Below are 14136 nucleotides of genomic sequence, written 5' to 3' on the forward strand. Positions count from 1 at the left end.
TTCTCCAGTTTCCAGCAGGAATTTTCTGCTGGAGGTCTTCTTGTCACTTAGACCTCTATGTGCACTGACCTGCTCCAGCATCTACTGCTCTCTGTACACCTCTCCTATCACCCAATATCCACACTCTTCTCGCATATGAATAGAACGCTCATTTTTTTTCCTGGGCATATAAACTCTCACAATAAAAAACTGAGTGTGTCCAAATTCTGGGAAATGTCTTAAAAAGAAAGAGTAGTCCTATATTAATCCTTTCCTTCTTCCTGCTAGGAATGAGGACGGAGTTGGGGAGCCCCAGCACCATGGTGGACTATGTGGATGGATAGGGCCTCTGGAGGTTGGTGGAACAGAAAGCCAGGAGGAGCCCGATGGCTTTGTCAAACCACCCTAGACAGGCAGCCTCTGACTTTTATGAGGAAACAAACCATAGATGTTTAAGTCACTTAATTTTGGTTTTCTACACCTGTGGCTAAACTGATCCAAGTCAACTTCACCTTCCACAGCTGTCAGTGTAAGCACCATATTTTTGGATACTTGATTGACATCTCAGAGAATCTCAATATCTTCTTTCTCAACCCTCACAATCATGTAGGACCCTGGAATACGAATCATATTTTTGACTTCCTAGTACTTGAACCTCTTCCTATGTTGGAGAATCCCTACTTTAAGAGTTTGCCTCCCACTTCCGAAGCTAAACAGCCAGACACTCGCCTTCTCAGGCTCCCTTGCAGTCAGAGCACAGGTACATAGCCTGGGCTCCACCCATCCGAAGCAGGAGTTAGTGACACAAAGAAGAAGGGATGGCACCAAATCCTCTCTGGTAGCAGTGGGGGCAAAGAGCACCATCCGGAGTGCAGGGCAGCAGCATGGCTGTGTCCGCCAGCATCCATCTCCAGCAGTGCTGGCAACAGGAACTCTGCTGCTGCGCTGGGCACCAGAGGCAGTGGCGGCCTTACTGGACAGTTCTGTGGGGTGACTATGACTGCGGTGCTGCTGCCTCGGACCCCAGACCTGATTTTTCACTCACCCAATAAGATTAGCTCACCAGTAGCCCTGCAGTAAATTCCTTTTCTGCCTAAATCAGCCAAAGGCAATTTCTGCAGTCTGCAACTCAACCCTGCACGACACGAATGCAAGTACTCCTAACTCTTCTCTTAACTCATACACATGTATATTTTCTGTTTCACTGCTGTCCCCTCTGACCTGATTACTGTAGAGTTCAAAGCCTCCTTGAATGCAGGCACTTTCAACTCATCCTAGATGCTGCTCAACTCATCCTAGATGCTGCTCAACTCATCCTAGATGCTGCTGTGAGGGAAACTCCCTTCAAATACCACTTGTAGTGATGTCATTCCAGCCCTGCTCCACGCCTGGCTTTCCAGTTTCCCTGCACTGTGACTCTGGCCCTACTGCCCATTATTCTGACATGTTCAGTCCTACTGTCCCTCACCCACCACGGCAGGACAGTGTCAGATCACCCCTTCAGAATGAGTGAGAATGGGAGTGTGTGGAAGTGGAGGAGTCAGACAGAGAAAACATTAAACATATAAGGAGTATGAGTCACAGTCCTTCTGAAAAAGAGCTGCAAAGATATGAAAGATGTGCCCACTACAATTGTCATAATGAAAGATCTTCTGAACCCCAAATAAGGGAGGTCTACACCAAATGAGGATACAGGATCGGTTCTTAATGAGCACTTGTCCGGTTTTTTCCCCCCTCTCCATATCAACCATTAATGAGCACTTGTCCGGCTTTTCCCCCCCTCTCCATATCAACCAAAAATTGACTTTATTTCCCCACAACTAATTTGTTGACTACAAATTAATTTCAGTATCCAAGACAGGTTTACCTAACACTGTCGGACAAATCAATTCACATGGACTAATGAGATTCATAGTCGTCTACACCTAGAACTGCATATCTAGATGCCAATTCTAGAATGCCCAAATCTGCAGAGTCAATAAGTAGAATGCTAAATTTATCCCTCCTGTTATGGTAAATAAAGGAATCCCAACAATTTTTTTTTTTGAGATGGAGTCTCGCCCTGTCACCCAGGCCGAAGTGCAGTGGCACAATCTTGGCTCACCGCAACCTCCGCCTCTTGGGTTCAAGCGATTCTCCTGCCTCAGCCTCCCGAGTAGCTGGGATTACAGGTACCCGCCACCATGCCTGGCTAATTTTTGCATATTTAGTACAGATGGGGTTTCGCCATGTTGACCAGGCTGGTCTTGACTGACCTCAGGTGATCCACCCACCTCAGCATCCCAAAGTGCTGGGATAACAGGTGTGAGCCACCACACCCGGCCGGAATTCCAGTTATTAAGATTGCCAGCCAAATACTTAAACACAATTTTTAGACGATTTCTTTTAAGGCATGTGCCTGTTAGCTCACATAGTACAATGGAAACCACCAGTGAAAGCAATTTGTTTTGTAACTCAAAGCCAGAAAGGACATACTCTTATAACTCACACATTGTTATCCCCTTGGCTCCTGGTGTGGTATGTCCGCCTTCCTGCTGTTTTCCCATTCCTTAACTCCACAGCGGGCAGTTCTTTGAAATAACAGCAAAACTGCTCAATGTTACTATTTTAAAAGGAAGGGAAAAATATTTTAAAAAGAAAAGAATAGGACTGTAAAGAAAGTTGATGAAGCCTACATATACATTTTGAAACTGCAATTTTTCAATTGTCTCATTTAAACTGTACTCAGTGCAATCTCTTGCATTGTTTCTTCATTATGATTTTTCCTTCTCTCTAAGAAAACAGTATAGACAGATGACTTTGTAAAAAAACAAAAACAAAAAACAAAGAGTTGAAAACAAAATCTCTTTTCAAAAAAATCCCCAATTCTCCCTCCAGCTATAGGTAGTTACCATTTCTTTCTTTTCGGTTGCTTGTTTCCAGGTATTCAATAATTTCCTCAAATAAAAACAAACCATGAAACCGACCATATTATTTTGATACACTATACAGAATCCTAAGGAGAATTCAGTAGTAATTATAATTTCCTCTTTGAGCAAGAAGAGATAAGCTAAGAGGCAGTGCCTTCCAGGAGAGATCAAATATGCCTTCCGCTTCGTATCAGCAATGTAACCTTGGGAAGATCATTTATTCTGGCCTTTGACGTCTCATTAAAATCTAAAAGTATGCAACTTTTAAAATAATTTATTCTACAAAACTTAGGTCAGCCTTCTTGACTATTTTATTTTTACTATTTGTCTCATATTTTGAAGACATCTCATCTTATGACCTTGATTAACCCATTTATGCCTAGTGTTCCATTATTGGAACGCTAAGCTTCTGGGAGTTATTTATATCTTACTGCTCAAGGTCATCACCAAGGTCTGATTTTTCATACAAAAAAATTGCAACCTCTGACATAAATGGGTTAAGACTCAACTAATGACTGAAATAAGCTCTCTGAATAAGGTTCTCTGTAACCCAGGGGTCTGTAAACTGTAGCCCACAGGCCAAATCTAGCCCTCCACCAGGCAGCTCTTAAAGCGAGTTTTACATTTTTAAAGTGCTGTTTTATTTTATTTATTTATTTATTTATTTATTTATTTATTTATTTATTTATTTTTGAGACAGGGTCTCGCTTTGTCACCCAGGCTGGAGTGCAGTGGCCCCATCTTGGCTCACTGCAATTTCCACCTCCTGGGTTCAAACGATTCTCCTGCCTCAGCCTCCCAAGCAGCTGGGACTACAGGCGCACGCCACCACGCCCAGCTAATTTTTGTATTTTTAGTAGAGATGGGGTTTCACTATGTTGGCCAGGCTGGTCTTGAACTCCTGACTTCAGGTGACCTGCCCGCCTCAGCCTCCCAAAATGCTGGGATTACAAGCCTGAGCCACTGCACCTGGCCCTAAAGTGTTGTTTTAATAAAGGGCGGGGGGGGTGGGGGATATCTGAGAAAGACTGTGGCCTGACATACTAAAATGTTTACTATCAGGCCTTTCACAGAAAAAGTTTGCTGACCTCAGTTCTAGCCTATTCAAGAAGCAACTGGAAATAACCGCAAACAACTATTCACTGCAGGACACTGCTCTAAGTACTTTAGACAAATTACATTATTCAATCTTCCCAACTACCCCATGAGGTAGGAACTACTGTCCCCAGTTTTACTGATGAGGAAACAAAAGCACAGGAAATTAAGGTATCTTGCCCCAAACCATATGACTAGAGTTAGTGGCAGACAAGATAGGGAGCCAGAGCCCGTGCTCTTAACCTTTAATGTCAGACACTTAAGCTCTGACTGTAGCGTTACCTGAGTGACTGAAGGATGGCATTCATGAAACATGTGTTCCCCAAATTCCGAAGGCCTGTGGCACAAATGGCAGTGGTGCTTCCCTGTAAGTGGTGCAAGAAGAGGCCATCAGTAATGCCAAGGGAAGGCCAACTGTTTCAAACATCAAAGCTAAGGAAAGGCCTCTGAAACTCTAGCACCAAGCCAATTTGGAATTGGTCCTTTTCTCTCCAATGAATATTTCAAACAAACTCTCTATTCTCTGTATAAATGTCTGGATATTTTTAGAAAGCTGTTTCTGATCCTGGGATTGTTCTAAATAGAAGTATCTTATTGAAAGCTTATGAGGAAATCACCATTAATGATTAATGGAGTACACAATGCAAAAAACAGGAAATCCTTAAAATAACATTTAAGACTTAATGCCTTTTTAAGATTCTATAAAAACTATAAGAGAAATGGAAAAAATATAAATATATACACCCCAAGTATTTTTGTCCCCAAACTTTTAACTCTAAGCCATACATAAATGACCAATACACGTTTTCCTAACAATGGGATATGAATCTTAAAAAGCTGCCTAAGGCCAGGCACCTCACGCCTGTAATCCCATCACTTTGGGAGGCCGAGGTGGGCGGATCACCTGAGGTCAGGAGTTCAAGACAGGCCTGGCCAACATGGCGAAACTCCGTCTCTACTAAAAATACAAAAAGGCTGGGTGTGGTGGCTAATGCCTGTACTCCTAGCACTTTGGGAAGCTGAGGTAGGTGGATTGCCTGAGCTCAGGAGTTCGAGACCAGCCTGAGCAATACGGTGAAACTCCGTCTCTACTAAAATAGAAAAAATTAGGCGGGCGTGGTAGCGTGCACCTGTAATCCCAGCTACTTGGGAGGTTAAGGCAGGAGAATTGCTTGAACCCAGGAGGCTTGAGGTTGCAATGAGCCAAGACTGCACCACTGCACTCCAGCCTGGGTGACAGAGTGAGACTCCATCTCAAAAATAAATAAATAAATAAATAAATAAATAAATAAATAAATATAAAAAATAAAAATACAAAAATTAGCCAGGCATGGTGGTGTGCACCTGTTGTCCCACCCCCTTGGGAGGCTGTGGCAGGAGAATCACTTCAACCTGGGAGGCAGAGGTTCCAGTGAGCCGAGATTGCGCCATTGTACTCCAGCCTGGGCTACAGAGTGGGACTCCATCTCAAAAACAGGAAAAGCTGCCTGAACCTAAAGACTTAGTCTTAAAAACGAAGGCTGGGTTTTCTGATGACTAAGGAGTGTGAGCAGGTATTAAGAGTGAACTGTTTTCTAGGGAAGAGGAGCACAGCAGTAATGCTGATGGGAAGAAGGTGCTGACAGATGGACTCACTGGGGTCACAGCAACAATCGACAGTGCAAGTGGCAAACATTGTGTAAAATACTCCAAATCCAAGACACACATTTATAAAAGTCTGTAACAGGTAACATTACATGTTAGAGTTGCAACAAAACAGTGATTAAATCTCAACTAACTCTTATATTTGAATAAATTTTAATTACTTACATTTACTTTTAATAACTTGCTATTTAGTGTTGAGTTTTCCAAAAGTTTTCTTTTCCTATGCCTGTCAGCTGTGAAAGCTGAGCTATTAAAACACAAACAGACAGTGAAAAAGTTATTAATATATGCATGCTACACCACAGGTCAAAGAATAAACTCCAGCTGCCCTCAACACCTAGAGCATGGAAACCTCCCTGACTGCTTCATCAGGCCCACTGGGGCCCACATGTATTTGAAGTTAACCGAGGAGCTCTACTTCCTTGGAAATCCCCCTTGTTCCTCCGGCAGAGGTGGGCTGGACACTGCTCCTGGCAAAGCTGGCCGGGAAGATGCAGCCCGTGGGACACTCCCCACCACCACTCTCACTGTCTGACCGACTGTGAAGCTTCACAGACCAGAAGGCTCATTCTTCACAACAAAAGGAAAACCCTGGTCTGACACGACTGTTCTGAAATTTAACAGTAAGTCTCCATATGCTATTTCTTTCTTAATTTCAATAAAGATGTCATGTTTTGCTCATTTGTCTTAATAGATGATGATAGGATCTGAGTTTGACAGATGATAAATAAGTTACAGGAATATAGGCACATGTACATTCATTAGATGCAGCTATGCTCCAAAGGACATTCTAAAATACATCCTTATTAGTGCAGAAATTCTGAATTAAAATAACTCAAAATTTTTCTTGATGTAAGAAATATTCTGCTTAAAATTTATCAGAAAGTTATTTCTATTTTCAAAAGGTCACTTTAAAATTTTATGTCTCTGGCAAATTAATCTAAAGGAAGTAAAAATTATGGTTAAACAACACAGACTTTTAAGGCTGCCAATTCTTTCCCACCTTCTAAAAGTACCAAGTTCATCCAAAGTAAATACATAATTATTTCTTACAGAATTTCCACATGAATTATGTCTTTGAAACATCAGAACTAGTGACAGTTGCTTCAAACCTCAAAATGTTCTTCAGAACTGTTTGTCTCTCTCTTACAGTACTGGTAACTGCAAGATGAAGAGACCAATTCCATATACTATAGTGTTCAACTATTCCTTTACAAATTCTGTGAAGTGGGGAAGGTAAACCACAAGCATAGTATATATGCTCTTTATGACAATGCCTAAGAGTTCATTTTCAGTTGTAACCTATATAAATAAGGCATTTCACCTTTTAAAAATGTAGGTTACTACATTTTATCCTCAGTGACTCTCAAAATGCAGAATCTTCTAGATCCGTGCTATCTAATATAGTAGCCACTCACTCCATGTGGCTATTTAAATTAATTAAACTTGAAGTTTAAAATTCAGTGTCTCAGTTGCACTAGCCACTTTTCAAGTATGGCTAGTGTTACCATAGTAGAGTGGATGGAGAACATTTCTGTCGCTGCAGAAAGTTCTGCTGGACAGTGCTGCTCCACGGGGCATGCGGAATAGTCGAAAGTTAAGTAAAACACAAATATGATCGTAGTTTCTAAATTCCACTACAGATTAAACCAATGTTTGCAAAACACAAAAATGATTCTAGGTAATGTTTTTCAACATAGGAAATGGGCTGTAAGGTAGACTGTTCATGGAGCCAAGCAGACGTGTAGACAGGTGGTCTGTGACACCTTTCATCTGATGAAGTGGTCAATGGAAAATAAAGATTTCTTAACTGCATAAATGCATGCAGGTTCTCAAATGCCCTCTTTTCCCTTTGACTTAGTTCTGATTCATTTATTTCAGACTGAGAGGGTGATCTTTTCCTAGAGAAAACCATAAGTGGTAGAAAAAATATTCTGATAGCCACCCACTTCTATAACAAATAATCAAGTTACTAAGACCTTTACAATGACATCGCCACACCAAAGAGTGATACTACATACATTCCTTCAGGAATCTCAGACTTCACGTTTATTGTGAACAATTTCAGAGAAAATTAAATATTTTGGATCTGTGTGTATCTGTCTCTAATCCTAGATAGGACTCATCAAATTAGAAGAGAAGTACTCTGAAAAAGAGCTGAAAGATGACAAACCAAAAAGTACTTAAACCTGAAGTACTTTAATTGGTTTAGATTTAAAGAAATCATTATTCTTCCAGTATCGGCTTTATAATCTAGTTAGTCAATGAGACATACATAATGTCTGTGGTTTTAACAAACACTACACAGTATTGCCCTCAAAGAAGTTAGGTTCTTTTCAGTATGCAATTTTCAAACATTCTATGGGCTTTATACTTAAGTTTGCTAAGGGACTCCTGCTTTGTGGATGTTTTCACAATACCTTCTACACACCAACTGCCAAAATAAATTAGATGGCACTTAATGATTTGGTGTGATGTACACAGATTTCACTTGAGTCAGCAGTCATTCCAGAGCCATGCTTCTATCCACTGTAGCTTCAAAGGCATGGCTAGCTGGGTTTCTGTTTATTGCTTCAATTTTGGATCCAGTGAGTTTTATCTAACTATTTGACTATACCAATAAAAGTCTGTTCACGTATAAATAGTTTCATTTCTTTATGACGACAAAGTATTCATAGCTTCTTGTAATGTCAACTGATATTCAACTGCCCCTAACAAGCAAGGAAAAGAAACTAGGATCCTGTGCCACTGTATAGATGCAAAGTGGACAATATGTTCATTAAACCTAATTTCCCTTAAAAATGATGCATAAATCATAGTGCTTCCTAGTAGACCTCATAATACATTTGACAGGGGTTTTCTATTATCAAAAGTAACTCTATGATGATTTCACACCTTTTTCTGCCCTTTTCTTGTACCCTCAAAATAAATTGAGTAGCTTATAAATTGTTGGGTAATATTTTTAAAACAGGCTTTTGGGACCTTGGATATGGTTTATAACAAACATTAAATAAAATAAATGCAGAGCTATGACCATTAACTATGGGCCAAGTTTTAGCTATCCAAAGCCAAGGTTTATTTTATTAACATTTCAATCATATTATAAACATGAAGTTATAAAACTCATCAACAAAAACCCCACTCAAAAATTCTAAAAGACCCCTCAACCCCATTCTTAGGCCCTTCTTTTTCCAAAGGCCTATTACTTACTTTTCCAAGTTCTGTAAGTGTTCTCTGACTTTCTGTACCAGTCCCAGCTTGGTGTCATTAACCACAAAATCATCACAGCGATAACTGCAAGGAAAATATTAATCAATGTGTATAAAGAGCTTGAGGAAACCACAGTAATGAAATCACTAAAAGGCCCGGCTGCTGCCAAGATGATCACATGGCTCTGCAGGCAGTTACTGCTGGTGGTAAGTTTAAAGAGGACCTGGAATTCACAATGGAATGTTTTTCAAGAGTCTTTTTTAAAAGCCACGTAGGCAATGAACATGAGCTTCTTTTCACGTTTTTTACTCAAAAGCTCTTCAATTCCTCCTTTGAAAATGAAATAAGCAGCTACATGTGTTACATTCTTTTTAGTGGTGCCTAATACATGGAAAATGAAATAAAAAGCACCGAGTCTTTTCATGTAGCATTAAGCCTAAAGCTTTAAGGTGACACTCCCCAACCCAAATTAATGGGGAATTGGGGGGAGGAGAGATTTAAGTGAAAAGCAGGGAAAAGGTAATTAACCTGTAGGGATATCTGAAGAGAAAAACTAAAGTTAAAGCTGTACATTTTAAACATAATTTAATTAAAATAGATTGAATTCAGATGAGCTGAGAAGAATGATCTTTCACTCTGAGGCACTACAAAACAAAAGTATAAAATAGTGGCTATATCATTCAGGCAACTGATAAGTGCTTTGAAGAAAAATATTTAAGCTATTTTTAAAAACCGATACTCTGTGTGTTTTACAAGTCAAAAAGCAAATAATGTAAGAAATCACACATAATATAAACTTTAACTTGTACACATTAGCATTTAATTTTTTCCTGGGATAAGGCCAATTTTAACAAAAACAATTTACAAGCTGGCACTAAGATATTATTTTGAATATGCTCTGCATGAAACCATTTGTTATTACTATCAAAGAATAATAAAAATAACACTGCCATTCTGAGCAAACACAACTTTGAAAGCACAGCAATTAGTAAAAATTAGGTCATCTCTAGCAGAATCCCAAAAACATCTTATATCTGAAAACCATTTTATTAAAAAGAGGGAAAAAGAAAGAGAAAGGGATGAGGAAAAGTAATTTTAAAAAATTACACAAAAAAGCATGCTTGTGTCTTTTATTCAGAGAAATGAAAATTTTAAGTGAATGCTCTTGAAAACTGTCACTACAATGTTATATATGTAATTATTTAACACACACTTTCATTAACTGATCACCCAGGCAGTCAATCAACATTTCTCTAACATATTCTCCGAGCATCTAAAGTCAATTCCCAACATTTCCACAAATAGCAAAAGCAGTCTTTTATATCCTGGACCATTTTCTATTATCAAAGTACTACCAGCAGGAGAAAAAATTCTTAATTGGTCTTATAACAACTACATAAAGAAATTAAATTAGTGAAAAGTTTTAATTTTTTGCTCCCTCTCGGCATAAATATTGAGGATAAGATCTACTTTGTCTGTAAATTTGGGCTTAGGGCATTTGGTACCTCTATAAACCTTAAGCATTCACTGGAGAATGAAATTGTATTGCTATTCTACTCGAATTTCTGCTTACATTTTCATTTTATGTTTGTATAAATTTATGCATGTAGTTTGAATAAAACAATACTCAGTGTCCCAAACTTGAAATGCTAGCATTTATCTGGAAAGTGAAGTCTTAAGAGCAAACTCAGATCACTTTTTCTGTATTTACACGATGCCATTAACATCTAATTGAAAACTGAACCTCTAACTGCCACAAATAAGTGGTTGTTTAAACAAACTATTTCAAAGTAAATTAAATAACTGATTTATTTCTTATTAAGGCAATCCTTTCTGGTATAACATGAAGTCAGCCTTGGACATAAAATTACATTTGTTAAAGTGCAGACTCATTTACGGACTTGCTCTGTTCTTCTAGGCCAATTGGGTCCAGCAGCTTTGCCTCTCTACCCTTTCATCACCAAAGTAAGTTGATCTAGACTCTAGAGCTGTGCAAATGGGGCTACTGCAACTGAGGAATACAATTTTTATTTTTAAAACTTTTAATTAATATAAATTCTTAACAACTGAAGCACTGTAAAATCTTTTACCATTAAGCACAATGTTATAGTTTGGTAGAATTGTCTTTTGCTTTTATTATTAAATTGTGCAAGATATATGGCAGTGCACAGCTGGGTAAACGTGTCATTTCTAGCATTACACAAAAGCGTATCACCAATCTAGTTTGTATCAACAGAATGAGTCAGTTCAAATGATTTTTCTATGATTTTTCTATGCAACAATGTAGCATTGTAATTGTTTATTTGAACATTTTATGCAGATACCATGAGTTACAGTGACCTATGTAAATCATAATTGGCAATTAAAATACTTATTTTAATTATTTTATAATTAAATTATTTTTTTAGCTTAAAAATTAAAAATAGAAAAATTTTTACTTTCAAATGCAGGTATACTACTGAGAAAGAATCAAATGAAACGAAAAAAGACTCAACAAAGTATGTCACAAATTTCACAAAGAATGGCAATTGTGATTTGCTGCAGCAGAGCAAAGTTAAAAAGCTGCTGGGTAAAAAAAGAGTTTTAAGATAATAAACAACAGTTAAGAGACATTTTCAGCAAATGCATTTCAATTCAATACGAAGTGGCTTCAGTCAAAAAATAATTGATAAAATTAGTCACAATCAGTGAAATCAGGATTAAATGTAAAACAAAAACATTGCTGAAGATTTTACAGAACTTGAGCTTGTAAGTGGCCAGCTATAAAACAGCTTGGATTCTTTTTTTCTTTATTTTTTAAAAATACAGCTGCGGTATCCTGTTTCCCAGGCTGGTCTCAAACTCCTGGCCTCAAGCGATCCTCCCACCTCAGCCTCCCAAAGTGCTGGGATTACAGGTGTGAGCCACCGTGCCTGACTAGTTCAGATTCTTGTTCAATATAGAAAACAATTTTAAGATGGTGAGATGAAAAATTAAATTATTTCAGTTAAGGAAATTATATTTTTAAATTATGAGGAAAAAAGTTAAAAAGATATTTTACGGAAAGTGAAAAATCTTTGAGACACCAAGCAACTGTTAGTGAATAAAAGGCCCTTCTAACAATATTAAAGATCAATTAAGTCAGCATTTGAAAAGTTACAAGTATTTTTAGCTTTAGCTGAATTTTAGAAGAGATAATGCCCAATTAATACTATGGGTATATCTGTCTCAAATGACCTTCAAATTTACAGAGACATGTCTTCATCTATTTGCAGCCTTAAATTTAAAAACTGATCTTATGTTGTACATATTTTTGAATTCTCTACATCTATAACTGTCAGCTAGATATAAAAAAGTCAGTTTCCAGCAAGACAGTGTTCAAACATCTGTATTTGTTGGATTTATTTCTCTTATTACTTTGTTCTGCTATGTGAAACTCAATGCAAATATTTGTGCCCTAAGGCAGACCGTATCATGGAGGCAGCTATTAAAATTGTTCAGGCCGGGCATGGTGGCTTATCCCCGTAATCCCAGCACTTTGGGAGGCCGAGCCAGGTGGATCACAAGGTAAAGAGATCAAGACCATTTTGGCCAACATGGTGAAACCCTATCTCTTCTAAAAATACAAAAATTAGCTTGGCGTGGTGGCACACGCCTGTAGTTCCAGCTACTCAGGAGGCTAAGGCAGGAGAATCGCTTGAACCCAGGAGGTGGAGGTTGCAGTGAGCTGAGATCGCACCACTGCACTCCAGTGCACTCCAGCCTGGCAAAAGAGCTAGACTCCATCTCAAAAAGACCCAAAAATTGTTCAATACATATGCACAAATGCTCTAAATCATCACTAGTTTATGGAACTGTTAAAAGAAATAGAAGACAATGAATTTAATGACCACATTATTAGCTAATGTTGGTTGCTTGAGTCGAGGAAGAGTTTTGCAAAGATTTACAGTTCTGTTAACTCTAATTCAGATTTTCTTGAAACAAAAGAAATGCTTGCCAATATTCAACAATCAAAGAGTAAACCAGGAATAGATTTTTAGAAATCTCAGTGTGATTTACATTGTTACCCCTATATCACAATGCATATCAATTAGCTAGATTTGAAGATCCAAGGAGAGAAAAAGCTTATTCATGACCTAGCTAGACAGGTACAAGAATTTACGTTAAAATTGAAGCTTTTTATAATACAAGTCAATGATTGTACACATTTTTCAACATGAATTAACATGCAGCAGCACAGCACTGTGTAAAGTGGCTGCCAGACCTATGAAAAAAAATACAACAAACACTTTGTTGATTTGGATAAACTTAGAGTTGATTTTCAATTTATATGATGCCCCTTTGAATTTGACGTTGATAATAAGAAGTTTTCACAAGTGTTAGTGAACTTATTAACCTCCATGGATATTTTGACAGTGCTGCACTTCTTCTGAGTCAAATCAATTATTCTTAAAAGAGTAATTTTTGTCAATACAGATACAAATAGTGGAGAAAAATTATTTGTTTGGTACTTCATTTATTGGAAAACAATGTTTAAAACAGTGTGAATCTACTTTTTTAACTGCAATTTTTATGAATCTAAATACAGATCAAATATTTTTTATGAAAATTTCACGAGTTGAGATGTACTTAAAATTGTAAAATACACAATGGATTTCAAGGATTTCCTATAAAAAGTGCAAACTATCTCTAATAATTTTACATTGATTACATGTTGACACAGTATTTCTGATATACTGGGTTAAAAAATATACAATCAAAAGTAATTTCACCTGTTTCTTTTTGCTTTTTTAATATGGCTACTAAAATATTTTAAATTACATATGCGACTTGCATTATTTCTCTTTTATATGGCACTGCTAATGTAGGGAATCTAAGATACTACCTGCTCCAAAATTCTATAATACTAGCATAAAGAGACAAGAAATTAACTTTATTGAACTATAAGAACTCAATTTTATAGTCAGGCGTGGTGGCATGTGTCTGTAATCCCAGCTACTCAGGAGGTTGAGGCACGAGAATTGCCTGAACCTGGGAGACAGAGGTTGCAGTGAGCAGAGATCATGCCACTCCACTGGGCAATAAAGTCAGACTCTTGTCTCAAAAAAAGAAAGAAAAAAGAACTCAATTTTAGGCCAGCCTGGGCAACATAGCAAGACTTCATCTCTATGAAACTTAAAAAATAAAAAATTCCCCCGGCAAGGTGGCTCATGCCTATATAAGCCCAGCACTTTGGGAGGCCAAGGTGGGTGGATCACCTGAGGTCAGGAGTTCGAGATCAGCCTGACCAACATGGTGAAACCCTGTCTCTACTAAAAAA

General features: G+C 38.0%; 1 protein-coding gene and 1 long non-coding RNA gene across 7 annotated transcripts in view; one reads left to right on the top strand and one right to left on the bottom strand.

Moving 5' to 3' along the window:
* Nucleotides 1-14136, bottom strand: part of USP3 (ubiquitin specific peptidase 3) — a 78878-nt gene that overhangs the window by 20290 nt on the left and 44452 nt on the right. For all 6 annotated transcript variants that reach the window (XM_032174839.2, XM_032174840.2, XM_058428000.1 and 3 more), the window contains 4 exons: nucleotides 8838-8921; nucleotides 5793-5874; nucleotides 4266-4348; nucleotides 2468-2581 (listed from right to left, as the gene is read on the bottom strand). In XM_032174839.2, coding sequence (XP_032030730.1) covers nucleotides 2468-2581; nucleotides 4266-4348; nucleotides 5793-5874; nucleotides 8838-8921 — 363 coding nt within the window. The remainder of the gene's footprint in view (nucleotides 1-2467; nucleotides 2582-4265; nucleotides 4349-5792; nucleotides 5875-8837; nucleotides 8922-14136) is intronic.
* LOC116481867 (uncharacterized) lies at nucleotides 5580-11645 on the top strand. Its single transcript, XR_004251653.3, has 4 exons — nucleotides 5580-5709; nucleotides 5933-6250; nucleotides 10756-10802; nucleotides 11288-11645. It is a non-coding gene; the product is annotated as an uncharacterized LOC116481867 (long non-coding RNA).

Source organism: Hylobates moloch, unplaced genomic scaffold (genome assembly GCF_009828535.3).
Source record: "Hylobates moloch isolate HMO894 unplaced genomic scaffold, HMol_V3 SCAFFOLD_14, whole genome shotgun sequence".
NCBI lineage: Eukaryota > Metazoa > Chordata > Mammalia > Primates > Hylobatidae > Hylobates > Hylobates moloch.